The sequence below is a fragment of the Crotalus tigris genome, unplaced genomic scaffold (genome assembly GCF_016545835.1).
Source record: "Crotalus tigris isolate CLP2741 ecotype Arizona unplaced genomic scaffold, ASM1654583v1 scf7180000018107.405212, whole genome shotgun sequence".
Taxonomy (NCBI): domain Eukaryota; kingdom Metazoa; phylum Chordata; class Lepidosauria; order Squamata; family Viperidae; genus Crotalus; species Crotalus tigris.
In genome coordinates this window covers 204,210-220,379 of record NW_024096828.1, presented here as the reverse complement: position 1 = coordinate 220,379, position 16,170 = coordinate 204,210, and the positions used below count along the sequence as shown (strand labels likewise).

Here is a 16,170-nt window from a genome sequence, read left to right as displayed (position 1 = left end):
TGAATGGTCGCTAAGCAACCAATTGTACGTTGAAGACTCCCTGTACCAGAGGTCTCCAACTTTTCCGGCTTTGCGGACAGGTGGGGGAGGGGAGAAGGGATGGTTCCATGCGAGCCACTTGCACAGTTGGGGATATGCACGCTCTCCTGCCGTTTCCATGGCCAGGTTCCAAGCGGCTCACTGCCTGGTATTAGGTCAGGGCTGGTGGGGGGGGGCGGGGTTGGGGACCCCTAACCTATACTCCTGCCACTTATTTTTCCCACAACAATAACCTATGAGAGGGGTTGTTCTGAGGGAAAGCAACTGGATAAAGATGATCAGAATAGCAAACAAATTAAAGGCACATAATTGATAAATTGAAAGAGAATCTACTATTTGGGAAGCTAAAGAATTTTAATCAGATAAATCTTCACGTACCTGTATTAGGGAGATAATACATAGATAATCCATATGTGGAAATGATTAAATAGTACATCTGTATAGAAAAAACAGTTTAGTAGGAGAGTTTAACAGCAGGGAATTGTAGATTTAATGTACATTCAGTTAGATAATTTAATACTATTAAAAAAGGAATTTAAAATACCTTTTTAAAAAAGTGATTGATATGATTTCTTTAGTATAATCCAGCATAAGTATCCTTTTATAGTGCCCACTGTGCTTGCATTGGCAGAGTTAATAGATCTCTCTTGACTGATAATTCCACTCCACTCCTGGTAGACGATTGATGTATTCTTATTAAATAACCAATACTCAGATTTTTGAAGGCAGTTGCAACAGTTTTATTTATAGCCTTAGCTTACAGAAACTGTTTGGTGCATTGTATATGTATATTGATAATTTTATACAGTTTTCTCTTTTATATATGTATGTACTGTTAATACTTGTATTAATAGTATACTGTATTTTAAAATTCTGTCACTTTGTGGATCATATATAAATAAATCATAATATAACTAATATTGGTATACTGAAGTATAGCAACACTGGATGTTGCAGATCACATATAAATTATATTGCACTATATTTGAGTACCTTAATCATGTATTATCACATTTATTAGTGAACTATATAATCCATATATTAATGTCAGTATTTTATCACCAATATATAATGCTAATCATTAATACCTTACTACAATGACACTATTTGTGCCCTGTATTAGTGTGAATGTACACATGGGAAAGATGAAGTATGTGAAATTCATTCAGAGCAGGCCAAAAAGGTGGAAAGGTTTACCCAGGAATATTCCAGCACATGTTGCATATGGAAAAAATCAGTTATTATCTTATAATCATTAGATATGATTCCCAGAATGTGGATGAGAAATTGGCACCCAATGAAAATATCAGGAGACTTGAAAAAGACTGCCAAACTAGGATTGGCAAAGCCTTCTATTGAAGGTTTTTTTTAAAAAAACCTTTGGAATTATAGTCCTTTAGAACAGGGCTTTTCAACCTTTTCACCCATTGTACCACTTTTAGGATATGGCAATATCCGAGTACCACTAGTCGCCTAGCAAGCTGGAGCCTGGCGCTGATCCTGGCGCTTCCGCTGAGCCCTGACAGCCCCGAAGAAGCGCTGATCCTGGTGCTTCTGCTGAGTTCTGACAGCCTTACAGCTCCAGCCATCTCACGCTCAGGCTTGTGCGGTGCTGCCACCGGTTCAGCTCATTCCCTTCCCCCGCTACCACTTTTCTAGGATGGTCACATAACACCTGCCAGGTGCCAATGTACCACAGATGGTACCCGTACCACTGGTTGAAAAGCCCTGCTTTAGAGTCAACACAAAGGTTAGATAAAGTGGCTAATTCTCAGAGCCCAATAACTCTTTCTGATTTCTATAAATTTTATTATAATTTTTAACTATAATTTTCCTAGGAACTATTGTTGTACAACCAGAGCCAGTACTTAATGAAGACAAAGATGACTTTAAAGGACCTGAATTTAGGAACAGAAATACTGCTAAACTAAAACTAGAAGCTCAGAAGAAGCGAGGAGGTAAATGCATTATGAATTACGTTAAATTCCATCTTTAAAATGTTCCGCATTGGTCATTACTTTGTGCATATTGTATGTTTGATTTCAATGTCTTCTGATCTCTTAATAGACAAGATAGGTTAATAAGAGTTACATTACTTGTATTGCCAACTGGCAATTGGGAGTTAGGGTGGGCAATCTGATAGCCCAGAGATATAAGAAGACCACAAACTCTTTTCCTGTGGCACCAGCTGCCCTGCCATTCATAGCTGCTAGAAATCAGCATCAAACTTCCTTTACATTTTGAGGTGAGAAGAACACAAAAAGGTAAAGTAATCTAAAATAATTTAAAAAGCAAGATCGTCTAGTTTCCCCAAATTAACAACTCAAGTTAAAAAAAATCCTGTCTCTGTCCACCTTTCTGATACATCATCTCCCATTCTGTGTCATTTTAAAACCCAAAAGAAATCTCAGTGTGCAGAAGCTTAGTGTATCAGGTGTTGGTTCAGAAAAAGCTATCAAGAAAAGAGAACTATTTTACCAACCGCTTAATGAACTTTTAGTGAGCTAATTGCTGTTAGGAAGTGTGTATTGGATGATGTAGTTTCTTATTCATGCCATATAGAAGATTTTAATGGCGTGCAAAATGTTTCTTGGAGAAGCAGTTCCTGTATATGTGATGTACTAAACAAATTGAGCATAGTTGCTCACTAATTGTTTGCTCTTGCTACTTAAAGGAAGAACCAACTGCCACAAATCTTTGTTATTGTCCTATAATATGGCTTAGGGGTGTGTAGAATCTGCAACTTGAGAAAGTTGTTGGTAAATTAAAAATGTTTTGTGAATTGCAAAAACAATTGTGAGACTGATGCACAATTCCCGTGCTAATGGAAATCAGGTAAATCAGCAGAACTGTATGTAGGCTTGAAATTTTGATATATAAATATTAATTATTTTGAAAATGTGAAATACAGTTTTACTTAGAAGTTGAAGCTTCTTTTTTGTTCAATTTGGGATCTTCCTTGAAAGCTTGTTAATCCTGTTGTCTTTATAAGTCATATAGTATTTATATGTAATTTTTACAACGTTTATTTATATTAATTATAAATTATAATTTAAAAGATATAGTTGATATCTACTTAGAAATCTTATTCATTTTATGATACTGAATTATAACTATAAAATTAATTTAAGTGTAGGTGAATGTCTTGAAATGGAAGCTAATAATTTTTATCTTGTAATAATTTATTTGTTTAATAATATTTTTCTACATACCTTATAATAACCTCCAATTCAGGGTCTTCCATTTGTGCTTGATAATATGAAACAAATGGTGCCATCAAGAATCTTTTTTCAAACTATACTGGATAAAATGTGTTAAAATAATATTTTACAGAAAAAATGAAGAGTTTCTAATACATTCTCTCCCTCCCTCCCCCCCCCTCTGTCTCTCTCTCTCTCAGAGGAAGGGCTTCATGGAATTGTTAGCTGCACAGCTTGTGGTCAGCAGGTGAATCACTTTCAAAAAGATTCTATCTACAGACATCCTACATTGAAGGTTCTTATATGTAAGGTATATATATATATATATACATCTATATCTATATATCTATATTCTCTTTCTATCTCTATGTACCAGCATTCTCATGAATGTATCAATAGGCTGAAGATAAATGTATTGATGAAATCCATTTTGCGCTTGTTTGCACTCATGCACCGATTTTTGTCTTCTGCGGTCTATAAAAAAGCACCATCTCTTGTCTCATGAAGATACGGATTTTGGAATAAGACAAAAATACTTTTGAACCAAGAAAATATCAATAATTAATCCATCTCATGTCAAAGGAGACCTGATGCATCCACCAAGGAAGAACCCACGTACCCAAAGTCAGGGCCTATAGGCCAATCACAATATGCTTTATTAATTTTAAATTTTGTGAGAGAAAATGTTACTATACATTTACTATTTACTATGTAGTCTTTGTTTAGCAACCATAATTAGGACCAGTAAGTCGGTTGCTAAGTGACACAGTCACTAAGTGGAAAATCACATGACTGATTGTGCTTACGGTTTTACTTTAGCTTTCCTTTGATTTACAGCGTCAGAAGGATATGATGCCAAACAGCTAGGTGAGGCCCAACAGTGGTCGTTGTTTCTGGGGCTCAGTTCACAAAGAAGCCAGATTAAAGGGCAAATCTTATAGCACTTTTTCCTTACTCCCCTGCCTTTGGAAAGCTTGGCATTGGGATAATTAGCAAGAAGGGAATTAATGTTTGTATTTACATTCATTGGAGATTAAAAGAAATTAAGCAGAAACACAATGGGGAGCAAACACTGAAAGCAATGCGCTGGTGCTGGCTATTTGCATAGTGTGCTTGGCGCTCCAACCCTAAGCTGGTTAGGAAGGAAACAAAGTCTTCTCAGTTACAGGTAGCAGCTGTCAGTTGGTTAATTAAGGTCACAGAGCTGAGCTTCTTAACTTGCATTGCTCTTTTTGGGGAAATGCTGCACTGCAGAGAAAAGCAGGCCAGGGAGAGATTGCAATTTGAGACTGTACTAACTGACTGTTATGGCAAACTGATGACTGAGAGACACAGAGATGCATGAAAGTCATAAATGTGAACATTGGTCACAAAGTTATTTTTTCACACAGTTGTTGCCCAAAGCAGCTACTGAGCAAGGTCTTCTGTATTTAGGCATGCATCAAATAAAGAAATGAAGAAAATGATAATTCAAACATTTAATGTAATTTTAAATAATAAATTGTCTATGGAACATAACTTTGGTACATACTATATATAGTATGGCAGGATGGGGATATGAAGTATCTAGAGACCAATTTGACTGAAGCAGTGTATACATTTCATAAATAAAAAAGCTTGACTCAGTTTCAGCTAAGTTCTGCCTAGTATTAGTGGAGAAATAATATTGTAAATTACTTTGGAGCAAAATTTGTGTTTTATATTTGCAAGGATGAAATTAAAAAAAAGACCTCAATGTCCTAAAAAAAGCAAATTTGTTTATAGATAAGTAATAATGGTGTTAAGCAATATAACCCAGCAACTCAAGCGTTCTTAAAAAAAAATGTTTTTCTTGATAGACTTGCTTCAAATATTATATGAGTGATGACATCAGCCGTGATGCAGATGGAATGGATGAACAGTGTAGGTAAGTGTATAAAAGTGCCATCATTTAATTAAACTTGATAAGTTGAATAGAAATTATCTCGCATTGTTGAAAGTGATCAGAAAGCAGATTGCTTTATCTTCTTTTGGAGAATAATGCAACTAATTATTTACCCCCATAGGGATTTTTGTCAATATTAAAGTTTTGTTAATATGCCTATATGGATTTGATGTATTAGAGTTAGTGAAAACATGTTCCTACAAAAGTTGTTAATTGATCTTTAAATAGGAGAAATAGTTCACCTCATTCATCTTGCCTTTTATTTTTATAATCTGTATGATTTAACTTGCATTTAAATCAGAAGTAACTGGAGAACAATTGAAGGGAAGTTAATGAGTTATGGGATGCCAAGCCTTTTATAGTGTGAGACAAGTGCATCAGTCCCATTGAACTCATGCTTTGAGAACAGCTCTGAATTTTCAGCCTCATGCATTATTGGCTGCCCTCCAAGGTATCTGGGTTAATGCTAATTTGGCTTGATTTCCTATAATAGAAAATGGAGATAGACTTATCTTTTGAAAATAATATAGCTCCTTGTATCCCAGTTTTATTATATATTAATGAAAAACTTCTGTCATTTGTTCATGGGAGCATATTTTAAAAATGTTAAAACTTTAATTTCAGATGGTGTGCTGAAGGTGGAAACTTAATTTGCTGTGACTTTTGCCATAACGCATTCTGCAAAAAATGTATATTGCGCAATTTAGGCCGAAAGGAGCTGTCAACCATAATGGATGAAAATAATCAATGGCATTGCTATATCTGTCAACCAGAACCTTTATTGGACTTGGTCACTGCTTGTGATAGTGTATTTGAAAATTTGGAACAATTATTACAGCAAAATAAGAAGAGAATCAGAGTCGACAGTGATAAAAGTAAAATATATGACAATTCCCTTAAATATTCTTCAAAGAAAAATAGTTCAAATTGTAATGGAGAAGAAAAGAAATTAGATCATCCATATTCTGGTGCTCTCACTTATTCTTATAAAGCATTAATGGTGCCAAAAGTACTGTTGAAAAAAACAAAAAAGCTTGTTGAAACCACAACTAACATGAATGCTAGTTTTGTAAAGTTTCTCAAGGAGGCAACTGAAAATTCTGAAATAAACAGAACAGTACATATACGTCAGTTGAAGGCTTTTAAATCTGTATTAAATGACATAAAAAAGGCTCATGCAGCATTGGAGGAAAGTCTGAACCTGGAGATTCAAAATCTCGGTGCTAAATTCAAACAGAAACATAGCAAAGAGAAAGAAACAGAAATTAAAACGAGTAACAGTGAAATGAAAAGAACAGAAGGAAAAGAATTCAAAGAAACTAAGATTGTATCAGAAATCAGTGAGCATTCCAGTGATCAGAGTGTGCCAGTAACAGAACGGACGGGAAACAAAAAAATGAACTGTAAAGATAAAAAGTCTGGCAAAAGTGAAGACCTTCAATATAACCCTAATAACATTGAAGCAACAGATATGGATATTGTTTCTGTTCCCTCATCTGTTCCTGAGGATATTTTTGAGTCCTGTATGGATGTGCAGAAAGCAGGTGTACAAAGTACTGTAAACAGAACAGAACCTGGTTCAGTAAATACTAATAAATCTAAAGATAGTAAAGGTGGGACTAAGTTGATACATTCTCCCAAAGTTAAGAAGGAATTGGTTGTAAAATTGACACCAGTTTCCTTCTCTTGTTCTTCTGTAAAATCTGAGGACCCAGATGAAAAACTGGAAAAGGGAGAGGACAAAGAAGATGGAAAAGAAAATTGTAATACTGAATGTATACCAGAAAAAGATTTCGTTCCACAGGTAGAAGATCATGATCTCAGAAGGTCTCCACGAGTTAAAACTACACCTTTAAGGCGTCCAACAGACATAAATACCTTAACTTCTAATTCTGAAGAAGATAGCAATGAACCATATGGTGAAAAGTATGGCAAGTCCAAAAGGAAAAAAGAAAAGCCGAGTTCTCCGAGTGGCACTATTTGTAGTCCTCAGTCAAGCAAAGGGCTTACTATAGACCAGAGTTCTGATTCTGATGAAATACCCGCTGTTCTCCAAGAGGTAGCCATGATGAGCCATAATTCTTCAGATCTTGATAGCAGCAATGAAATACCCAAGGATGTGCTAAATACATTAAAGAAGCGAACGGTGAAGGAGGAGAATGGAAAACGGAAAAGGAAAAGTTCTAGCTCTGGTTCAGATTTTGATGCTAAGAAAGGTAATTCAAATAAAGATTTAGCTACTGCTAAAAAGAAACGCCAGAACTGTTCAGATTCTTCTAATAATGATTCTGAGTTGGAAAGAGAAAATACAAAGAAAACAGAGCAAACAAGGAAAACTACAAAAGAAACTCCAAAGAGAGAGAATTACGTTTCTATGGAAGAGGAACTACCTGAAAAAGAAACGAGAGAATCAAACCAGAAGCAGCAAAATCAATTGCCCAGTGAAGTTGATGAAGAACTTTTAATTTCAAATATGGAGAAGGCAGGCAGTTCTTTGGCAGATACACCTGGTAAAGAGGCATCTGTTAAAGAAAAGCAAATGCAAGATTTCAAAGAGAGCTCCTTGAAAGGAAAACAGAATGTTTCATCAAGAAAAGACAACAGCAGCACATCAGGCCAGCAAAGCAAACTATGGGGGAAATTACGGGATTTATCTTCTGATGATGCAGGACGGTCCCCAAAGCAAGAACAAAGCAGTGAGTCCTCAGATGAGATGAAGAAAGCCAAAAAAGAAAAAGAAAGCATAAATGAGAGAAAGACCTCTGAAAGGAGGCAAAGTGATTCCTGTTCTGAAATTGAGAAGTCTTCTCCTGGCAAAGAAAGCTGTAGTGCTTCTGGAAGTATCAGTAAAAACCAAAAAACACCTGAAGGAAAAATAGGAAGGAACTTAAGAGAGAGAATTTCTAAGAAACTCCAAGATAATGTTTCAGATGCTGAGAAGTCTCCCTCAAACAAAGTGGGCGGTGACCCTTTGGAAGACAATTTAAATAAAAAGGGAGAGAAGGCTAAAGAAAAAAAGAAAAGCCCTAAAAGGAGGAATTCAAAAAAACCAAGAGGCGAGTTACTGTCTTCTTCTGATGAAGACTTCTATGAGGAGAAAAAGAACAAAAAGAGAGGGACAGCCAAGAAGGGAAATAGCAAAGCTGGCCGTAAAGAAACAGGGAAAACTGAGTTTAAAAAAGCCAAGGACGCGTCTGTCAGTGGGGCCACCTCATCGTCATCAAACGAAGCCGAAAATGAAAATTTGAATTCAGCAGGCGAGGAAAGCAGTGATGAGCAGAAAATAAAGCCAGTAACAGAAAGTTTGTTGGTGGATACAAAACTGGGATTTTTTCAGTCTTCAGGTGTGCAGATAATTAAATTTAAACCTTTGTTAATTAGTTCTTTAGACAAAAAAAATAACCTATACGTTTTTGAGCCTAATCCATACATTTTACTAATTTCTTGGAAAATTTTCATTTTTAGGGTGCTTTGCATTTAGGTTTCAAGGATGTTATTTGGATCATTGCTGAATTGCTGGTTTTGTTGATACGACTGTTAAAAAGAAGAAATTCAGTATAATAGTTAACCAGGTGCCTTCTTAGGAGGATGAACTGTTCAAAATATAATTGCATTTAAATTTAAAGTTTCTAGCATTTTTAGTACGCCACTAACATTGCTGACTACAAATTCTGAAAGCTGTAATTTAGGTACACAGATAGATACATTTAGGTACATGGAGGAATACCAGGGTGAGAAAATTCACCTCGAACAATGCTATTTCATAGTTGCTTTGTCTTTTCTCTTTCAATGTTTGTTTTCTGCTAAACTTTGCCTTGATGTATATCTACCATCATAAAAAGGGAGAAAGAAAAATGAAAAATACTCACCAGGAAAAGTTAAAATGTTAAAAGTTTTAATATAAAACAAAAGTTTTAAGTATAAAATGTTAAAAGTTTTAAAAAATTAGCAACCTAGCTTTCGTTGGCTCCTGCCAACTTCATCAAGGCGTACATAAATCAATGGGAGTAAACATTTATATGTGAGTTAACACCTGCGCTCGGCTTCTGGACCGCATAATGGGCCCAGGTCGGCCAATCATAGCATTAGTTGTGATTGCTGCATAATTGAGTGACTCATCTACTTGTATCACGCGTCCCTCATCAAAGTTAAAACAAGCTTCCGACTCTCCACTCATCCATATCCGTGGTCTAGGAGGATCCTCAATCTTATTCCAACTTGAGATGTCATCCCCACCACCAAGTCGTTTCCCCCAGAAGCTGAGCGCAGGCGTTAACTCACATATAAATGTTTACTCCCATTGATTTATGTACTCCCTGATGAAGTTGGCAGGAGCCAATGAAAGCTAGGTTGCTAATTTTTTAAAACTTTTAACGTTTTATACTTAAAACTTTTGTTTTATATTAAAACTTTTAACGTTTTAACTTTTCCTGGTGATCAAATTTTATTCACAATATGCACACACCCAGGAATCATGCTTCTATTTTTAGTATTATATATAAAAATCTCCTCCCCCTGTCTCTCTCCTGATAGCTAACAGAGTGGGAGAGAGCCTGTGGCTTAGAGGTTATAACAACTGCCTAACATGCAGATAAGCCCAGGTTCGAATTTCAGAAGAGTAAGTCTGGCTGAAGAGAGTTAACGGAACTCGAAATAGCTATACCAGTTCATATATATTATGTGTAGGTCTTTGGTTATTCGGGTTTTCTCCCACGTAAAATTGGAAGTGTCTTGGTGACGTTTCGACGAAGTCTCATTCGTCATCTTCAGGCTGGTGCTTTCGGCTTCGTGCTCCTAGAAGCACAAAGCCGAAAGCACCAGCCTGAAGATGACGAATGAGACTTCGTCGAAACGTCGCCAAGACACTTCCAATTTTACATGGGAGAAAACCCGAATAACCAAAGACCTACATACAAACACCCGCGAAAACCTCAGAAACATATATATATATATATATAATATATATATATATATATTATATATATATATATATATATATATATATATATATATATATATATATATATATATATATGAGCTTTTTGATTCAGTTTATTGGTAGAGGCAGTAATTCAGAGTTTTTAATGTCTTTCTTCCCAAAATTGCTCAAGGCTACAGTGAAAATATAAAATTATTATTCAACAGTTGCAAAACAGAACAGTTAAAACAATCAGGTATAAAGCTATAGTTATATCACAATTTAAGATTATGTTTCATGAAAAGTTGGCTAGATTTTCTATAAATGAAGCACATAATGGCATGCACATGGAGACAAGTGCATTTAAGGCAAAAGTTCAGAGCCAGTTGACAATGAAATGCCACAGCATAGGGCTACTTATTTTTCCTCTGGGCGGAGGAAGGATACACACAGACACACACACACACATGAAACACTTTTACCTTCCCACCAAAATGGTACCTATTAATCTACTCGCATTTGCATGCTTTCAAACTGCTAGGTGGGCAGGAGCTGGGGTGAATAATAGGAGTTCACCCTGTTGCGCGGCACTCGGGTCTTGAACCCGGGCTGTCAGCTCCTCAGCTGACAAGCTCAGTGTCTTTAACCGCTGAGCCACTGCACGTCAAGTGCACACGCATGCACACAATTACAATACATATACACACAAACACTTAAAATGTTTGTATTTTATTAGAAAGTCTGAAAACAATCAAGAAAAGTTAATAAAGTAACAGTTGAAGAAAAAATGGACTTAAAAATATGCAGATTTATTTTCCAATATATCATTAGTTAATTATGAATGACTAAATATAGTACATCATTTAAAAAGTTTTAGGAGGTGATATTAAATTCTAAATTAAACATGAATATCAAAAACCAGGTCAGCAGGATAAAAATCACTGAGTGAGATTATATGCTACAGTAAATTTAATTCATGTTGTCCAAATTTTGTTCTAATGTAGATGTCTTCTAAAATTGAAATATGGACTATAGAGAAATCTAGATTTCAGATCCATTTATTAAGTTATAAGGGAAGAAATTCCATAACTGCATAGCTCTCAGTGGGGAAATCTCTCTTAAAATCTTATATTAGACCCTTCCCACTGATGTGAATATATGCTGGGCCTCAGGCAGAATTAATATTCTAACATTAATGTGTATATCCTGATTACTTAATATAAGGGCTAGTAATTTGTTATAGTGTGAATAATAATAATGATTATTTTTATTGCTCATCCTACCAGAAACGTACAACTATAGATTATTATATTTTAAAGGCATTTAAGTTGCTAGTCATCCAAACAGCTTTTAGAAGTGCATTTTGTAGGTCAGTTGGGTGCTAAATGGATCAAAACATGGGCTGGAGGCTGGAGGACAAGCTTTGAAAGCTGTAAAACAGCTGTACAGTTTTGAAGTTACATACTCAAGTATTTCAAAATTCACTATTTATTCAAGTTTTGTTTGTTTAAAACACATTAACATATTTAGAGAAGAGAAACAGTTTGATGTAGTGGTTAAGACATCAGGCTAGAATAATGGTGGTGAACCTATGACACGGGTGCCAGAGGCAGCACTCGGAGCCCTCTCTGTGGGCACATGTGCCGTTGCCCCAGCCTTGCCTCCGCACGCGACCCCCTCCTCACCAGCAACCTCTCTGGAGGAGAGTCGCCCCCCAAGCGTGGCCCACATGGAGCAGCACAGCCAAGGACCATGGCAGCCAGGCAGCGTAGACAAGACTGCCCTCACGCCCCAACATGCACAGTTGATGCTGCGGGGCGTGGGCAGAGGGCATGGCTGCCATGGCGCTGCTGGGCTGCCTAGGCGATCAGCGGCTGGCCCTGGAGGCGGTGAGTAGCCCTGTGGGCAGGCAGGGTGGGACAGAGTGGTGGCAGGGCAGGGAGTGGAGTGGGGCAGGGGCGGGGCCAGTTTTTGGGCACTCGGTCTCTAAAAGGTTTGCCATCACTGGGCCAGAACTTTGGCAACATTGTGTTCCACTCCCGCCTTAGGCACAAAGCCAGCTGGTTGACCTTGAGCCAGTCACTTTCAGCCTTAGGAAGGAGGTAATGACAAGCCACTTAGGAAAAACCGTGCCAAGAAAACGGACCTGTCGAGGCAGTTTCCCAGAATCAGATACAATTGAATGTAAGAAAAAAACCCACCCTCAAATGCTAAATTGGCTTGCATTTAATTAATAAAAACTAGGATTGTATAGTAGGAAACTGAAGGTTTTAATATGATAAAAAGGGAAAAATACAGTTGCATATGTATCACATTGGGAAACAGTTATAGAATGGTCATATAAAACTCATTCTCCAGATAGAAATATTTATTGGCCAAGTTTGATTGGGCACACAAAGACTGTCTCCGGTGCATAAGCTCTCAGTGTACATGCAAACAACAAAATAATATAATCGTAAGATACCAACAGTAGAAGGTAAAAGGAAAGATGAGAAGGTTAATAATAATACAAGCCTACTACGTGGCTAAGACATAAGACAGTGCTGTGGGAATTAGGTGTTGAGCAGAGTGATGGCACCAGGGAAGAAACTGTCCCTGTGTCTTGTTGTTTTGGCATGCAATGCCCTATAATGGCATCTTGAGGGTTCAGAGCCAGATTTAACATTCTTCCCTCAGCACTCCTCCAGGGCAGGTATAAGAGAATACAATAATACAAGACAGGGGTGTCTCCCTTATCCTTTGTTTTAACATTAGAAATTTTATTAATAAAAAATTGGGAGTCAACTATAATAAAGGGAATAATAATAAATAAGGATTATAGGTTGAGAGCTTTTGCTGATGATTTGGTTGTTACTTTATCACAACCGATTCATTCGGTTTTAGATTTATTACAGATTATAGCTCAGTATGGGCAAGTCTCTGGCTTTAAGGTTAATAATAATAAGACTTTTTAATGTTTCTAATGGTAGGTGTCCATTTCACGTCCTCAGAGATTATACAACCCAGAAACATGAAGCTCTCAACTGTTGATATTATGTTGTCTAATATTGTAAGAGGTCGTAATTTTAAGTGTATTCAACTCCAGATTGTTCTGGCTGCACCACAGGGTCAGTTGTTCTGGCTGCACCACAGGGTCAGTTGTTCAACCTCCTGTCTGTATGCAGACTTATCATTGTCTTGAGACTAATGACTGTTGTATCATCTGCTGTGCATTGATGCTATATATTGTGGCAACTTTAATTTTGTAAGAACATATCCTGTTCTAAAATTGCTGAAGGCTTGCATTGCAAGAACTCTGAATAAATATTGAAACGGACTGCTTTAGCGTTCAGTAAGATTTCTTGAGAATTGGGGCAGTGGATTTGAATAGGTGTTACTTCTATTGAAGAATTTTGTGGTAGTTTTTGTAAGCAATTCCCTTGGAAACTTTGCTATTATCCAGCCTCAGTAGGATCTGCATTTATTGGGATAGAATACAGGGAGGGAAAAAAATTGTTTGATCCCCTGCTGATTTTGTATGTTTGCCCACTGACAAAGAAATGATCAGTCTATAATTTTAATGGTAGGTTTATTGTAGCAGTGAAAGACAATATAACAACAAAAAAATCCAGAAAAACGCATTTCAAAAAAGTTATCAATGGATTTGCATTTTAATGAGTGAAAGAAGTATTTGACTGCTTCGCAAAACATGACTTAGTACTTGGTGGCAAAACCCTTGTTGGCAATCACAGAGGTCAGATGTTGCTCGTAGTTGGCTACCAGGTTTGCACACATCTCAGGAGGGATTTTGTCCCACTGCAGAACCTCTTCAAATCATTAAGTTTTTGAGATTGAAGTTTGGCAGCTCGAACCTCCAGCTCCCTCCACAGATTTTCTAGGGGGCTAATCTGGAGATTAGCTAGGCCACTCCAAGACTTTAATGTGCTTCTCCTTGAGCCACTCCTTTGTTGCCTTGGCCATGTGGAATACCCATCCATGACCCATTTTCAATGTCCTGGCTGAGAGAAGGAGTTCGATTTTGGTCTCATCTAACCACAACACTTTCTTTTTTTTTATTTTTAATCAACAAGACAAAACAAAGCAAAACATAACATACGTACACACACAATATATATATACTCCTCCTTTTTTTACAGCAATTGCGTAACGGTAATCTATTATTTACATTTCCCCCCTTATTCTTCTTTAGAATATTTGTCCTTATAGCCCCGTTATTTCTTATTTACATTTTTATTTTTTCATGTTCTACTTCTTACTAAGAATAATTCATATTATTATTATTATACATTATTATACACATATTTTCATTTTTGACCTTTCCATATTTATTCTCCTCTATTATTTCTAGTCTCCAACCAGACATACAACTTGTTCCATGTTATATAGTACTCTGTGTCTTCCTTTTCTTTTATCTCTTTTGTTAATTTGTTCATCTCAGCACAGTCCAGGATTTTTCTTATTACTTCTTCCTCAGATGGTATATTCTCATTTTTCCAGCACTGTGCATATGCTATTCTTACCGCCATTATTATATGTAAAATTAAGTACCATATTTCTTTACTATATTTTCTGTTTAAAATACCCAACAAAAAGATCTCTGGTTTCCAATCTACGGGTTGGTCTATTATTTCTTTGATCCATTTTCTTATTGTAGACCAGTATTTTTTTGCAACTGGGCATGTCCACCATAAATGATAATATGTTCCATGTACTTTTTTACATTTCCAGCATGTTGATGAATTGTTCTGGAACATCTTGGCAAGCTTTGCTGGTGGAAGATGCTATCTATAAAACATCTTCATCTGGTTTTCCTTGAATGCTGCCGATATAGTCAATTTTATATTTATTTCCCATATTTTTTCCCATTTCTCCAATTCTATATTATATCCAAAATTTTTTGCCCATCTAATCATTGTGTCTTTGACAACCTCATCTTCCATTTTATATCTCAATAGGTATTTGTATAAATTGCTAATTAATTTTATTTCTGTTCCATATTAATATTTTATCATAATTGTCCTCCTTAATCGAGGAGCATTTCGCTGTAAGCCAGATCCCTAAATATTGTATTTTCTTGGTTATACTTATCTTTGTTTTATCTTCCAATTCCCTTTCTTGTACCTTTGTAAGATTTTTTGTTATTAATTTGGATTTATTCTTATTAATCTTAAGTCTGGCTACCTCACCAAATTCTTCTATTTTTTTGAATCAATTTAAAGCCGGTTTCTAATGGATCTTCCAAAATAAATACCAAATCATCAGCAAAGGCTTGGACCTTATAGTCTTCCCTTTTAATTTTTAAACCCTTTATTTCTTGGTCCCCTCTGATTTTTGTAAGGAGTATTTCTAATGATAAAATAAATAAAAGAGGGGAAAGTGGGCATCCTTGTCTTACCCCTTTGGTTATATCAATTTTTCTGTCATTTCCTCATTTATAATTACCCTAGCTGTTTGTTTAGTATATATTTTCTCAACCATCTTTCCAAATTTTGTCCCAAAATCCATATAGTATTAATTGTGTTATAATAAAAATCCAATTCAGATTATCAAACGCCTTCTGGGCATCAAGAAAAACCAGTGTAGCTTGTCTTTCAGGATGGACTTGGTAAAATTCTAAAGTGTTCAGTATTATCCTCATGTTATTTTTTATTTGTCATCCTGGTAAAAATCCATTTTGATCTGGGTGGATGTAATTCAAATTTTTTTATCCTTTCTGCTATTATTGTTGTAAATGTCTTATAATCTGTATTCAGTAAAGAAATCGGTCTATAATTTTGAATTTAGGTCTGAGCCTTCCTTAGGAATGAGGGTGATGATTGCTTCAGTCCAAGTTGTCGGTATCTTCGCGTCTTCCAACACCTCATTGTAAATCTCCAACATTATCCATTGTAGTAACTCGTGTATTTTTATAAAACTCAACCGGAATTCTATCTGGGCTTGGTGATTTGTTGTTGTTTTTTTTGTTTTTTCAATGATGTTTCTAATTCTATTGCAGTTATTGGTCTATTCAACATTTCCTTTTGTTCTTCAGTAATTTTGCTCATTTTTGCTGCCTCTGTATATTGTTTGACTTTATCATCTGGTATATC

The 16,170-nt window shown here is 36.1% G+C and overlaps 1 protein-coding gene across 1 annotated transcript in view; it reads left to right on the top strand.

The window, feature by feature from the left end:
- ATRX (ATRX chromatin remodeler) overlaps nucleotides 1–16,170 on the top strand; it is a 159,608-nt gene that overhangs the window by 48,823 nt on the left and 94,615 nt on the right. Inside the window, exons 6-9 of the mRNA XM_039348022.1 lie at nucleotides 1,878–1,997; nucleotides 3,440–3,549; nucleotides 5,078–5,145; nucleotides 5,788–8,507. Coding sequence (XP_039203956.1) covers nucleotides 1,878–1,997; nucleotides 3,440–3,549; nucleotides 5,078–5,145; nucleotides 5,788–8,507 — 3,018 coding nt within the window. The remainder of the gene's footprint in view (nucleotides 1–1,877; nucleotides 1,998–3,439; nucleotides 3,550–5,077; nucleotides 5,146–5,787; nucleotides 8,508–16,170) is intronic.